At 40.8% G+C, this 13,754-nt stretch overlaps 1 protein-coding gene across 1 annotated transcript in view; it reads right to left on the reverse strand.

Moving 5' to 3' along the window:
* The window catches only part of ZDHHC20 (zinc finger DHHC-type palmitoyltransferase 20), a 45,119-nt gene that overhangs the window by 20,578 nt on the left and 10,787 nt on the right, over positions 1-13,754 (reverse strand). The window contains exons 2-3 of the mRNA XM_050915620.1: positions 6,120-6,146; positions 752-846 (exon numbers count right to left, since the gene is read on the reverse strand). Coding sequence (XP_050771577.1) covers positions 752-846; positions 6,120-6,146 — 122 coding nt within the window. The remainder of the gene's footprint in view (positions 1-751; positions 847-6,119; positions 6,147-13,754) is intronic.

The raw sequence follows: 13,754 nt of genomic DNA on the forward strand, positions 1-13,754 counted from the left end.
TAGCATTGAAAGTCAGTCTTGCCAAAAATAGAATAAAAATTCAACCCTCATAGAGCAACCAAAGCCTCAAACAGTTTAGCCAATTTAAAAGCTTTATAAAACCAAGGAAGGGAAGGGAAGGGAAGGGAAGTATTTTAAATTTGGTGCCAGTATTTAATCCTTACATACATACACCTTATAGAAAACAGAAAACAAGGTAATCCATCTCAGGCTTATTGCAATTAATACTGTTCTTTTTCAAAACAAAACTTCTCACATTCTTTTGCCATTATATAAAGCTCCTTTATGTATTCACTTCTCAATTGTCCCTAAAGCTTAACCCTTGACTTACTACTAAGTGGTTCAGTCCTCCAGGTTATGAGTATACACTGCATTACTATTTTTTCTTACCCAAACAAAAGTCAAAACTGCCTAAAATGGAAATATAAAAATGCTGTCACTGTATTTGATTTATCGGTTTTAAGGATTCCAGGTTTCAAGCAAGCTACTTCATAGCAAAGCACTGTACATGACTGTCAAATTTGTGATGAATTAAATGCACATTTTGTATAAGGAAATGTCATTACACAAGGTATGCAGTATTTTAAGAGTAACTTTATAATTTTCATTCATGATACACTGTCATGCTGTTCTATTTTAGGTAATGAGAAGGGAAAGGTGAATCATGCGGTACTGCTAACAAGCTTCATCACTGAAAACAGTTCAGCTATTTATAAAAAAGGCATTGACATTTTTCTAACGTTATATTTACCTCAGTAGAGGGGGATGCAGGAGATGTGAAAATTGTCTTCCAATAGGACCATACAAACATGACAAATGACAGATGAAAAACCACAAGGTAGACAACTGCAATAAAATACAAATAAGAGTTCGGTGAATACAGCTGAAAAGAACAAGCAATAAAATCCCTGATCTTTGATGAGGGCTAAACTACTACGCTATGAATCACCTGATAAAATTAAGTTCTATTAAACCCTTTGGCCTGGGTAGACTTAGCACTCTGGGATTGCTCACTTTAAAAAAAAAAAAGGCAAATTTAAAAAAAAAAAAAATCACCAAATGTGATGGTTGCTATTCCTCAAGGAAATAATATGCTTTTATGTATGATTCCAAAATAGATTTTGAAGGGAAAAAAAACCAAACCAACCAAAAAAACCAGAACTGAACACAGCTTCACCTGTGACTAACCTTTTTGGATAAAGAAGATGCTACAATTCCATTTTAGGCTATAGTAAAGTATTTGATAACTGACCTACAGAATTCAATTTAATTTCTCCTTCTAATAGAAACAGGACGGTATTGTGCCATTGTAGAAGGCACTGGTCATCAATGACAGTAAAAACTCCAAACCAGGGGTTTGGAGAGGACTGCACTCCAAGATGAGAGCTAGCTGTGAGTTAAAAATTGTCTGATTATCTTCTTTCAAATCATCAGAGGAATATAATCTGGAAGAGTCCTGCTATTATAGTCACAATGGCAACAAAATGTAGGTGGCTTTAGTAGGGAGCTCAATCAACTTATGAATGGGTCTGTTGCCTTAAAGACCAGAGACCCAGGCCTTATGACCCAGGAAGCTTCTTCCAATCTTGCTTCCTCTTACAGTTTCTTTTACCACTTGTCAAGAGGAAACAGATCAGTTGTGCCAGAACAGCAAGCCTTAGAAAAGAAGTCATACTAAATATTTACATTATCTTCACTTATATTTTCTGCAGTTGCATGAAGCAGGAAACTTGACCTACTTTCCCGTGCACATGAAGAGAGTCCTTTAAGAAGCTGTATGACATACTTCATGGAGAGCAGAACAGGCTCGAAACTTTGGGAACTTCCAACAGCTCAGAAAATGCTTGTGCACAGTCACAGAAGACGTGGTCTTAATTTATCGTCTTTCAGGATTTTCATTGCTTGTTGCAGTAAAAAACCCAAACAAACTGTATTTGAGCTTTCTTCAGAGAATTACGCTTTTTACCTTTGCCTCTGACCTTACAGACAGATTTGGCAAATTTTCAGCTGTGGAGCTGACTGAAAATGCAAGAAGCAAAACCTTTTTCTAAAGCCATCCTAAAATTGTCATCCTGATAGGAAAGAACTCATGTTCTAGGCACTGTACTCTAGTACTAGGCACTGCATAATTAGAAACTGTCTTTTATTAAAAACATACTATACACATTCAAACATAACGCAGTTAAGCAATTAAAGCATGAGAAAATGGTTTGGAAAAGAGGAGAAACGGACATAAAATTGGAGTGGAATCAGCTGCACAGATCAGAGCTTTGGGGGAGAAGAGGGTGAGAGAAGCTGAATAGAAGGAAAGACAAAATGAGATACAGGGGAGGGCAGGGCACAGCAAAACTAACTTACACAATAAACAATTCTATTCTGTCCATAAAAATCACCCCCAGAATTCAGATTCTTTTGAAGGATTATTTTTAGTGCACACACAATACTTCAAACACCAGAACCTCAAAGTCTTGTCACAGGCTGTAAATGCCCCAACAACACACAGAATAACAGGCACCAAGGCTGGCTGCAGCAAGGGTACAGATCTGTGCCAGTGCTACCAGTATTTACTAGAAAAAGGCAGCTGTTAGAAGTGCTCTTGCACTCTTGCAATAACTGAGATCTTGCAATCTGTCACCATCATTAAAAGCCAAGGGCCTGTCCTCAGTAGCCAAACTGGGGCAACTCAAGGAAGAGCAAGACTTTCATAGCTGTTCCAGTGATGGGCACCACCCAGTCTAAAGCAGAAAGAGCCTGCAATTGGCAGTCCATACTGGCCTCGCACTGAATAAATTCTTGCTTCTTTTCCCACTCCTGTGCTGCCATTCCTACTGCGATTACAGGTATCTGTCCTGCCAGCGCTCCCCAAGAAATGAGAGGGAGGGAGGATACCATTTTTGATGGCTTTACTTTGGCAGTCCATCTACCTACCGTTTTGGGTAGCAGTGTCTCCTCTGCAGACTACTCCCTGAAGCATCCTGCATCAGTTTCCAGTACAAATATAAACCAGCCTCGTTCCTATTCAGCTCATTTTCTTGTAATTACAAGCTAGATGGAAGATATGTCAAAAACCTCAAACCCCAATATCTGCCAGTTTAGCCAAACTCAGAGTCATGAGGAAGTCCTGGCTAAGCTAAGGGAATCCAGGAGTCTTGGTGCCATGCTGTGACCAAGTGAAGTCACTTCTCTTTAAAGGCACTGATGCATATTAGACCATAATTTATGCCCTCAGGAGAACAATGTCTTAAGATATGCTCTTAGAATCCTCCTAAAATATGCTAAACCCTCCTAAGATTTGCCCTTAACATCCTCTTCTGAATCATTCTTAATACTACTTCCCTGACAGAGTCAGATTACAGAGCAGTAATAATATATAACATATTATATTGTTAAGAGAGATTCAGAGTTAACTTTATTCCCCTATCCTAATGGATATAAATCTAGGCAAGAATCTGAAATTACAAAAACAATTAGCCTTAACGGGGTGAAGAAATTGCCACTAATTTAATCAAAAGTTGTAATTAAGTACTAGAGTAAAAGGATTTGAACACAGTACACTGAAATACGGAGCAAAATGTATTTGCTAAGATGCACGTTATTGATTTACATAGCAATGTTACTCGTACTTTGGCCTTCTGACTCTTCTGATGTTATTTCCCAGCTATTGCGAGTTAGCTTATAAGAACTTTGTAAAACTTATGATAGCTTTCATTTCAAATGAAAAAAGACTTCACATCTCATTTTAAGATCAACCTCCATGGTAAAGAAATTCATGCATACAGGATGCCTATGACATGCTTTAGAATTGAAGGTGCAAGAAGTGTGCAGGTGACAGCTATTAAAAGCCTAACAGTCAGGTTCCAACGATACTGTCAGTCTCATTAACTAATCAAGCATTTTTCTTCTCTGGTAGATTTAAGAGCACCTGCTTCAGTCAGACAGGCACTGTATTTGTATTAAAGCCAGAGATCTGACTATGCAACACCAACATCATTGCTCTGCCAGGCTTCCTTAACTGAGACATGGATCTTGCCTTTCCGGAAGAAACTAGAAAGTAAAACTTATTCATACACAGGTCAACAGTAAAGCACAGCAGCAATCTGCAGAATTTTCTGAAGTCTAGGTGAAGCCCAGCTGTGCAATGTGATGTAAAAATCCAGGGTAAGACATGGCTCCCACCTTGAACGGCTTACAGTTTATTTTGAAGATTTTCCCACTCTTTCACCTCTTCATTAGAAGATGAAAGAGGACAGATTCCATCAAAGTTCCTTCCTTTCACAGTGTTCTCCTGGATGTTCCCCACCAGGAAGAAAACTGCTAGATTAGCTCCAAATTCTATGCTCTTTTGCAAAAATATTGAAGAGGTGAGAGCCTCTTACCAGTGGTCTCACACTCTGAAGACATCCCTCTGTGGATAGTCAAAATGCAAATCTATGCTTAATCTACCACTCATGTCCCCCCATAAGTGGAAATGAACTCCCAAACAAATATCTCATCAATAATTCGTATTTCTACAGAAAAAAAAGAGAAAGTTTTATAAAAAACCTCCGTATTTTGAACTTCTGGAATCGAATCATCCTTTAGACTAGTTTTTGTTCACAATTAAAAGAAGTGGCAGAGCAAGAATGCTGGAATTTTTTTGGTCAGTTTGTATCTCTGTAAGTACCACCCACTGTGGCATATACTTGCCAAAGCCAATACGAAGACTTAAGTACGGTTTGTCAAAACAAGGCCTTAACCACTTGACCTGGAAATTTAAAATTATAATGTGCAACCACCTTTGAAATGGTTGTGTTTTGTACAGTTCTAGCTAGTCCTAAAGAATGGGTTCTGAGGAATTTGGTGAGCTGTTTGGAAAATAGCAAGCAGTAGAACAACAATTCTTCCTCTTCCAGAAGTCTCAGGTCACAGGGTGTGTTCAGGAATAAACAGAAAATGGACTTGTGGATCTGCTGCAGTTCCTTCTCTCTTCTCCTTTTTCTGTTCTTAGAAGGTACCCATCTAAAAATATTTGCAAACCTAAATCATAGTTGTGTTACTCACAGGTCTTGTCATCATCCCGGGCTTGTTGTACTAGAAGCTAAACAGACTCAACCTCACAATATTTACCTTGTTTCTTAGCACTAATTTACTCACTACACAGAGCTTACACATAGAATCATACCAACGAATCACAGAATGGTTTGGGTTGGAAGGGACCTTAAAGATCATCTAGTTCCAACCCCCCTGCATGGGCAGGGACACCTTCCACTAGACCAGGTTGCTCAAAGCCCCATCCAACCTGGCCTTGAACACTTCCAGGGATGGGGCATCCACAGCCTCTCTGGGCAACCTGTTCCAGTGCCTTGTCCTGTCACTACAGTCCTTGGTAAAAAGTCCCTCTCCATCTTTCTTATAAGCCCCCTTTATATATTGAAAGGCCACAATAAGGTTTGCCTGGAGCCTTCTCTTCTCCCGGCTGAACAACCCCAACTCTCTCAGCCTGTCGTCTTAGGAGAGGTGCTCCAGCCCTCTGATCATCTTTGTGGCCCTCCTCTGGACTCGCTCCAACAGGTCCATGTCCTTCTTGTACTGGGGACGCCACAGCTGAATGCAGTGCTCCAGGTGGGGTCTCACGAGAGTGGAGTAGAGCTGGAGAGTCACCTCCCTCGACCCGCTGGCCGTGCTTCTTTTGATGCAGCCCAGGATATGGCTGGCTTTCTGGGCTACAAGCACACATTGCTGGCTCATGTTGAGCTTCTCGTCAACCAACACCCTCAAGTCCTTCTCCACAGGGCTGCTCTCAATCGCCCAGCCTGTATTTGTGCTTGGGATTGCCCTGACACATGTGCAGGACCTTGCGCTTGGCCTTGTTGAACTTCATGAGGTTCACACAGGCCCATCTGTCAAGCCTGTCAAGGTCCCTCTGGATGGCATCCCTTCCCTCCAGTGTGTCGACCACACTACACAGCTTGGTGTCGTCGGCAAACTTGCTGAGGGTGCACTCAATCCCACTGTCCACGTCACCGACAAAGTAGTTAAACAGTGCCGGTCCCAGTACACATAAAGGAGTACATTTAAATTCTGTGTCCCTTAAGACTTGCATGCAACAAAACATTCACATATTAAAAAAAAAAAATTACCTTTTTCTGCAGTTGAAGAAATAATAACTGGAAGAGAAAAAAAAGATATATGGTAAGTAAATCCATATTGAATCAAATGTTTGGCTAGAAGTGAGATATATGAGATAGCTGACTTGTTCCAAAGAGTACTTCAGGTGCTAGCAGAGCCTCCCTTCCCCACTCTGGGGTAAAACAGGAGTTAGTATTCCTACTGCCAGCCCTTGAGGCTTGGCGAGTCAGTGGAAGAGCTGAAGAGATCCAGTTCCCCGCACTAACCAAGAGAGCACACTCCTTTTTGCAGACATTAATTAGCCCATAATTTATGCATGTTCCCCTTCAGATATGCACCTAGCAAAGTTTTCTGAGTCAACGACTAGGCCAACAGGTGTACCATTGGAAACCAGAAAATGAAATAAAGGAAGTTCTTACAGAAATCCCTGTGAAACTGTGTTACATGTAACCTAATTCCCTCTCAGTTTTTTCCCCATCACTTCTCTCTTCCCGTCACATGCTATTTTTGACTTTTTTTTCCCCTGACCTGAATTCTTCAGGCATAGTGAAAACCTTTCCACTTCCTTCTCTCCTACATCCTCATCTCCTTTTATCCCAACAGCAAATTCTATTGTTCAAATCTACCTTGTATACTGCCTGACTAGTAGTTCATCCTCCTGCCCTCAGGCTTCTCCAAAACCTTCACACTTCATTCATCAGTTCAGGTAAGATGCTGAACAGAGAGCTGCTGTACTTATTGGGTTGCTTTGTTCATATCACTCCCCTCGCTGGATCTCTTCCTTAGACACCGAATTCCTGAAATTCAATGAGGAAAGGATCTTTTCCCAACTCTTCATCTTATACAGCAAATTTAAGCTTCCAGTTGTCAGCATGAGCAAAAGGTTAACAAAGCACAGCTTGCCTACTGCAGTTCACCTCACTCCACCTTGTCTCCTCTCTCTCAGCTCTGACATTTCTACAGTCATTAGTCTGTGTGCCACTAGAGTCTTAAATGTGCAGGACTTCAGTATGCATTGCAGACTTTCTTCTGAAGGGTTACTTTGGTCACAGAGGTGGCATGTGTCTCACTTAACTGCAGATATCTATAGTAAAAGGGTCTGCAACTATATTATGCAACCGTGCCTCTTTTTATAGTCAAAAAGAGACATAATAAGGTGATATCTCAATGTATAGATGACCTCTTTTTGTTCAGATACGTGTTTTTGGCTTGGTGTGGGGTTCCCCCCCTTCCTTCTCCCCCTCCCCTTTCCTTAAAATACCCACTCAGCACCCTCTATCTGTCCATGGAAGCCTCTACGAAGTTAATGGAAAAGGTTCCGGTTCCTTCCAATTAAAGAAGGAAGAAGTTACCATTTAAAACAGAACAAGGCTGGCTTCAAACTAAAGGAGGTCAACCCTAAAGAACAGCTTAATTTCACATTAGTTATGCATACTTGCACATCCTCCTCCCATGTTTCTGTCTGAAACAGGGACACAATCCACACAGAAAAACAGACCTGAAGCACACAATTACCTGCAAAGTATGCATGTAAATATAAGAACAGGTCCAGTTGTGTCATGATACAGTCTTAGTACTACTCCACTGCATGCTACAAAAGTCGCAATATTTTTTAAAGCAAATCCTATGAGTGTTTTTGCTTGAAATTTTACTAATGCGTTATTTCTCCAGTTAAAACTTTTTCAACAACACAAGGAGAAGATAAAATCATTAAAAAGGTGAAAATTAAAACAAGTTTGCTGAGTAGGGTTGTTTGCTCAACTTCAAAAAAAATACTAAAAAGTATTTTATATACTTTAGATTAAGCTTTGTCTTTGGCTCCTCATGTATCTTAAGTAAACACCTTTGCACACAGCTGGACAAACATGTATTTCTCTAGACAAAAAATATAAAAAAGTTCTTAATTATCCTCTAATGGGATGGGAGAACATAGTTACCTATAAAACTACAGAAAATTTTTTGGAAGTAATTCTGGTTAAAGCACTCCATAATCTGTAGTCTCATTTCTGCTCTCAGCACAAAACAAAATTGCGAGCCAAATTTGATGTTTGAAGATGCAAAATAATGAACAGTCTTTACACACAGAAAAAAAGCTTAAGATTATATCACCTGTGAGACTTCATCAGAAAGATCCCTAAATAAACTTCATAAAAATTAATTAAAGCTTCACAGCACCAGGAAGATAATTTTCTCTTTCGTACCTAGGTCCCTTAGGTCAGAATGCAGTTATTAGACTGTGCAGAACAATTTTAGTTTGGCAAACTCCTGCAGTTTGAGGTAAAAGTCAACACTGAAATGCTTGTGATTTTAATCCTGTCTTATTGTCCTCAAATGAAATAAAAATAAAAGATGGCCAGTTTTCTTCTGCCTCAGAAGTTCATGCAAGTTAAGTGTTTCTGTTTCTATCCCTTTCACTGTTGTTATTCCCATTGTCAGGTAGATTAAATGAACAGCAATCCTACTAGTTGTCCAACTAGTTGTCCAAATTCACTCAGCAAATGGCAAATCAACAGTTTCACAGGATCTTTATACTACAAAGTGAAGCCTTCCTTTAAATAAGTTAATATTTAACCTTTACATAAAACAGACCTTTAAGTATTTGCTAGGCTGGCAATGTAACAAGCAGCTTTATACTATCAAGAAATCAATTCTAGCTTTTGAATGCTCGTTCAGGAAAAAAACCCACAGAACAAGACATTACCATCGTGGCCTACCACCTCTGGCCTGTAGTTCAAGTTACAGCCTTAGCTCGCTATTGGTTTTCTCCTTCTAACTACTTAGATACTGCCATCAGATTCTGCTATATTAGTACCATTTTCACTTTAAACATTTCTAAAACACGGTTTCTTGTTCGGGGGGTGGGATGGGGGAAAAAGCAGCGCTGCCTTTTTGCTTATTGATTTTTTTTTGAACAAAATAAGCACTGCGTATGATTCATATGTTAACCTCAGGATGCAACAGCACTATACACTAGATTAGATGCATCAGTACAAGTTAGTGCCTTCAGCACTGCAGTCAACACAAACCTGTCCATATTTCAGAAGCATAAGCATTGCAAAACAGTTATTCTTTTGAGGATTTTAAAATATATCCCCATATCAGTCTACTGCTCAGCTACAAAAGGAAAAATAAGAGCAAAAATATTCTTAGGATTGGCTTCTTAATATTAAGCTTCTGGTTTCTTGAGAAGACTTATGAAGTTCTAGCAAGATATTGATAGGGAAGGATAAAAATATGACTAGACAGTGAAAGCTGCAGTTCACTTCATTGCAAAGAGCTCAGAAGCAGGCACTCATGTAGCAAGTTTCCACTATGGCCTCTTATTTCAAAGGATTCAACATCTCAGTGTTACAGCACCAAGCAAGTTGAACAAAGCGAACGAGCCCTGTATGTGTGACTGCAGGGCAGAGCTTTACCTTGGCTACCTCAGGGTTTCCAAAATCGGCCCGACTAAGGAAGGAGCTCAAGCAAAGCCTGCCTGTGAAGAGAGGTAAACAGGCCCACACTGAACGTCATGCTGCTGCAGCTCGTCCAGGGACATACAGGCCCAATACACTCCGCCAGCCAGTCCTGCACCACTGAGCAGCTTACACATTGGACCTCCCAACACTTTGGGGTCACTGCAATATCAAGCACACAAAACTAAGTACGTGGTTTCACTTTCTACAGAATACTACCTCCAAAATACACGATACAGCCTTTTATTAGGCTGGATTCAAATGTACTTTTTAACTTGGTCCTCTTAGAGGACAAGCGGAAATTCCAGCTTTGACTTTAACAGAGGAAAAAGTTGTCTTAGTTTTGATTTAGACATCTAGCATCACCCCTGGCAGCAAAGACACTTTTTCCTTCATGACCCCAGTTGTTCGTGACACCTCTTTCTAGACACTCTTCCTTACATTGTTGTCTGTTATCTTTCATCTCACCTATGTCACAAGAATGAAAGGGGCGGCAGCCTATAGATTATCATAGGAAACAATTCTGCAGACGTAGAGACATCATTAGTTGTATAACAAATGAGACTGGGGGGAAAATGTCATTTGCTGGAAGCATTCTTCTTGGAGTACGAACTGACAGAGGTGCAAATTTCAGAAAGCAAGCTTTGGAGAATTTTTTAAGCTGCTTCAAGGAAACCTCCCAGAACATCTTGGAAGAACAAGTATGTTTAGGGTGCTGGTTTGCTTTCAGATTCAGGCTTATTTTCAGAATTGCTATGAAGTGTTCAAGTACGTTCCAAATTACTGCATAATAGGAAAAAACCCAAATCTCTCTATTCTGAGGCAAAGAGGGAGAATGATCTGCCAAGACCTTGCAAGAGGCACGCTAAAAGACGACACATTCACCTTCAACCCTGGAAGAAAAAAACCCCACCACTCTACAAAACCCACACACCACATCTCCCTACTCCCCTAAAAGGCATATTCCAGTCAAAGCCAGATAATGCTCCTTGCAGAGCAAGAAATTCAACTGCAACTAATGTAGAAGTATAGAAAAGGAAAAGAAGTGATCTTGTTACTGATGTGCTATGTTTATTTTCCCCTGTCCCCTCCCACGATGGCTCCTAGCAGGAGTCATACTTCGCGTATTACAGCCTTTCCACGAATCTCAAGAGTAACATTCACATTTTGGCTGACATTCCTCATGGGTGGGAAGAAAGAGTGATAAATGTGCAATTGCATCCCTTCACCAGATGTACAGCCCTAACTTTTCTCAGTTTTTAAGGAGAAGGGTTAATATATATACATGCATACACATATATATTTCCAGAAGTTACCAGTACTGAAACTCAACAGAAACTCCCCACGGGCACTGCCCTATCTGCAAAGGCAAGCACCACTGACATTATCTCAAGTTTTTCATTTGTTCAGAGAATGGCATTTAATTGAAAATGTAACTTAGATTTATAGTAACGTAATTCCCATTTGCAAATGCAGACCTTAATCACTCACAAGAAGATGGTAGAAACATTACTTACTGACACAAGTAGGACAGACAATGAGTGAATTTCCTTGAGCAAATACTCATTTGACTTCTGTTACAGGACAGTGCCAGAGCCTGAAGACCTTAGCACCTCTTCACTTCTCTCTAAAAGCCGTAATTCTGTGACCTTTCCACACTGAGCTATTTCTTATTTCCTGACTGGCAGGCACCCACTAGGTGCCTTCCTCCCTAAGCAGCAGGGAGTTGTTTTTAGACAAATGACTCAAGATGACTGAGTTGACAGCATCATGTAGCCAAAACCCAACGCAGGAAGATGCTGCCAGGTCCCTGCTGAAAGGCTATGGGGGCCCAGGAATTGCATACATGACTTGCCACCAGCTGGAATGAATGTCCTCTGCAGAAATTTGAGCCGTACAAATCTAGAATTGTTTTATCTTCATATGGTGCTAGATTGACGTATTTTTTTTATTCCAGATCTCCCAGAATAAGACACAGGTTTTCCCCCAATGCACTGCTAGGTAATTCAGAAAGTAACGTTTTATAGAATGGTGAGGCAGGAGAGGTGGGTCCACAGGCCTTCGTGCTGCGCCAGCACGAAGAAGCATGCATTGCTACACTGCGTGCCCCAGTGATAGCACTGCCTGGGACTGGTCTGCAACATGGGTGCACCATCGCTTAGGTCTAACACAATGCTTGTCTCAGAGGCATGACATGTGGTGGACAACTCTTGCTGCAGGGTCGTATGAAGTTACCCCTCTTAACTATCCACCCACTCCCCTACGGCAGACAAACATAGCAAAAGCAAGCACTTGCCTTCCCAGACACTTTAGGTCTGGTTTGAGCTGCCAATGAAGGCAAGTTTGAGTGACCACAAACAGCAGGGAACTGCAGTGATGAAGGGTGAACGGCTGTGAATGGCCTCTCACTGTCCTGGGTTACGCACAGTCAGTCATGAGAGGGAAAAGAAACCCTGCCGCGGCCACTGATGCCTTAAAGCAGTGCAGCCATTTCCACATGCACATGAGCTAGAGGCCAAACTCCTCACACACACTCTGCACAGCAGCATCACTTGAGTGAGCTACTTTGCTACTTCAAGCAATCACAAGATGATGCTTTCAACGGTACTGGAGGGGGCATGGCGGGGGGGGAGAAATCTGGGGTGGGAGGAGAAAGGAGGAAGAAAATGCAGCCAGGAACAACATGCTCTGTTGTTTATGTCCACCACATTTTCTATGTTCATGATTGCCATGCCCATTACTACAGATTCAAAGAAGCATTATCACATGGACATGTAAAATGAATTAGTATTTCAAATAAGGCAGTTCAAGCTGCACTGCAGACTTTTTTTGTTATTTGTTACCAGCCATTGTTACAATTTGTTGTATGGTTAAAACAATATTAACAAAATTCTTCCACTATAACAAGTAATTTAGAGCAGCCAGAGGCTTGCTGCCCAGAAAACATTCTCTTATCACAATAATAAAGGAGCTTTTTATTTAGCCAAGGTCTTTTCAGCCTCAATGCAGAGTACGTGCATAAATACAAACAGGGCTAGAGCAGAAATTAGCATAATCAATGCAAGATACTCCTTGGGTACTGAGTTACATTTAGCGATGAATTAAGCTATGACAACTGAAAAGATTTCTGCTGTATATTCTGGGAACAGTAAATTCTGTGCTACCACTTCCACAGTTCAAAAACATGGCTATGAAGACAGCTGACTTCTGGAACCCACAAAATCCTACAGATGGCTCCTTCCTTCTGCCTCTACAAAATATTCCTGAAAGTTATACCAAAGGTCTCCTAATGGTCTCACCGAGGGTGCCTGCATGTTTTAAATGATTTCAAAACCAAGAGTTACACTCGGTTAGCATGCAGGAGGAAGTGTTGCCAGGTCTTAACCTCACAGTTCCACACTTGTGTCCGCACTAAGAACCATAATGTATTAAGAGATATATCAGCCCAAATAACTAAAGGCTTTTTCTGCATATGAAGTTAGCATTCAGCTGCAGCAACGTACCAGGTTTGTTGTCCCTGAAAAGCCCTATTCCCTGAGAAGCACTATTCACTTTCAATTTACCATAATTGCCCAAAGAAACCTAATGTAACTCGATTTCCTTCAGCTACTTAATCACTATTGCCACTGCTCATTCTATTTGCATTTTGATGGATTTTAAACCCTAGCATTACTTCTAGATGCTTTCCTCAGCTGCTTACTCAAATTATTGGACTTTCTTCATTCAGTTCCTTCCCAAAAATTCTACTTTATCATAACAGTAACAGCTTTATCGCTCAGTAGTTTGGAAGTGCTGCACATAAATTGTTTCCAATATTGCCTTTAAGCTATCAGACACAGCCAAAAGAAAGCCTGGTTTCTTCTTGAAAGACAAAGAGAGCTCTTACTTGCACGAGTCAGTGAGCTGTGCTCCCTCTGGAACATCGGGGAATAGGAAAAAACAGAATCGGCAGAAAGGCATGGGAACTCAGAAGCATCTGTGTGGAGCTAGCTTATGTCCACAGCACTAATTAATTACATGTACATTTGAAGGAGTGGTATTTACACTCAGGCTGGCCAGATCAAGCTCATAGTAACACTACACTCAAGTATCTGGATATGTGAAACGGTTTTTTGTGGTAGGAGTAACTCCAGTGGTTCTGTAGTTAAGACTCTACTAGGACACTTGCAAGAGATAGGAGAGACAAAC

This window comes from Gymnogyps californianus, chromosome 1 (genome assembly GCF_018139145.2).
Source record: "Gymnogyps californianus isolate 813 chromosome 1, ASM1813914v2, whole genome shotgun sequence".
Taxonomy (NCBI): Eukaryota; Metazoa; Chordata; class Aves; order Accipitriformes; family Cathartidae; genus Gymnogyps; species Gymnogyps californianus.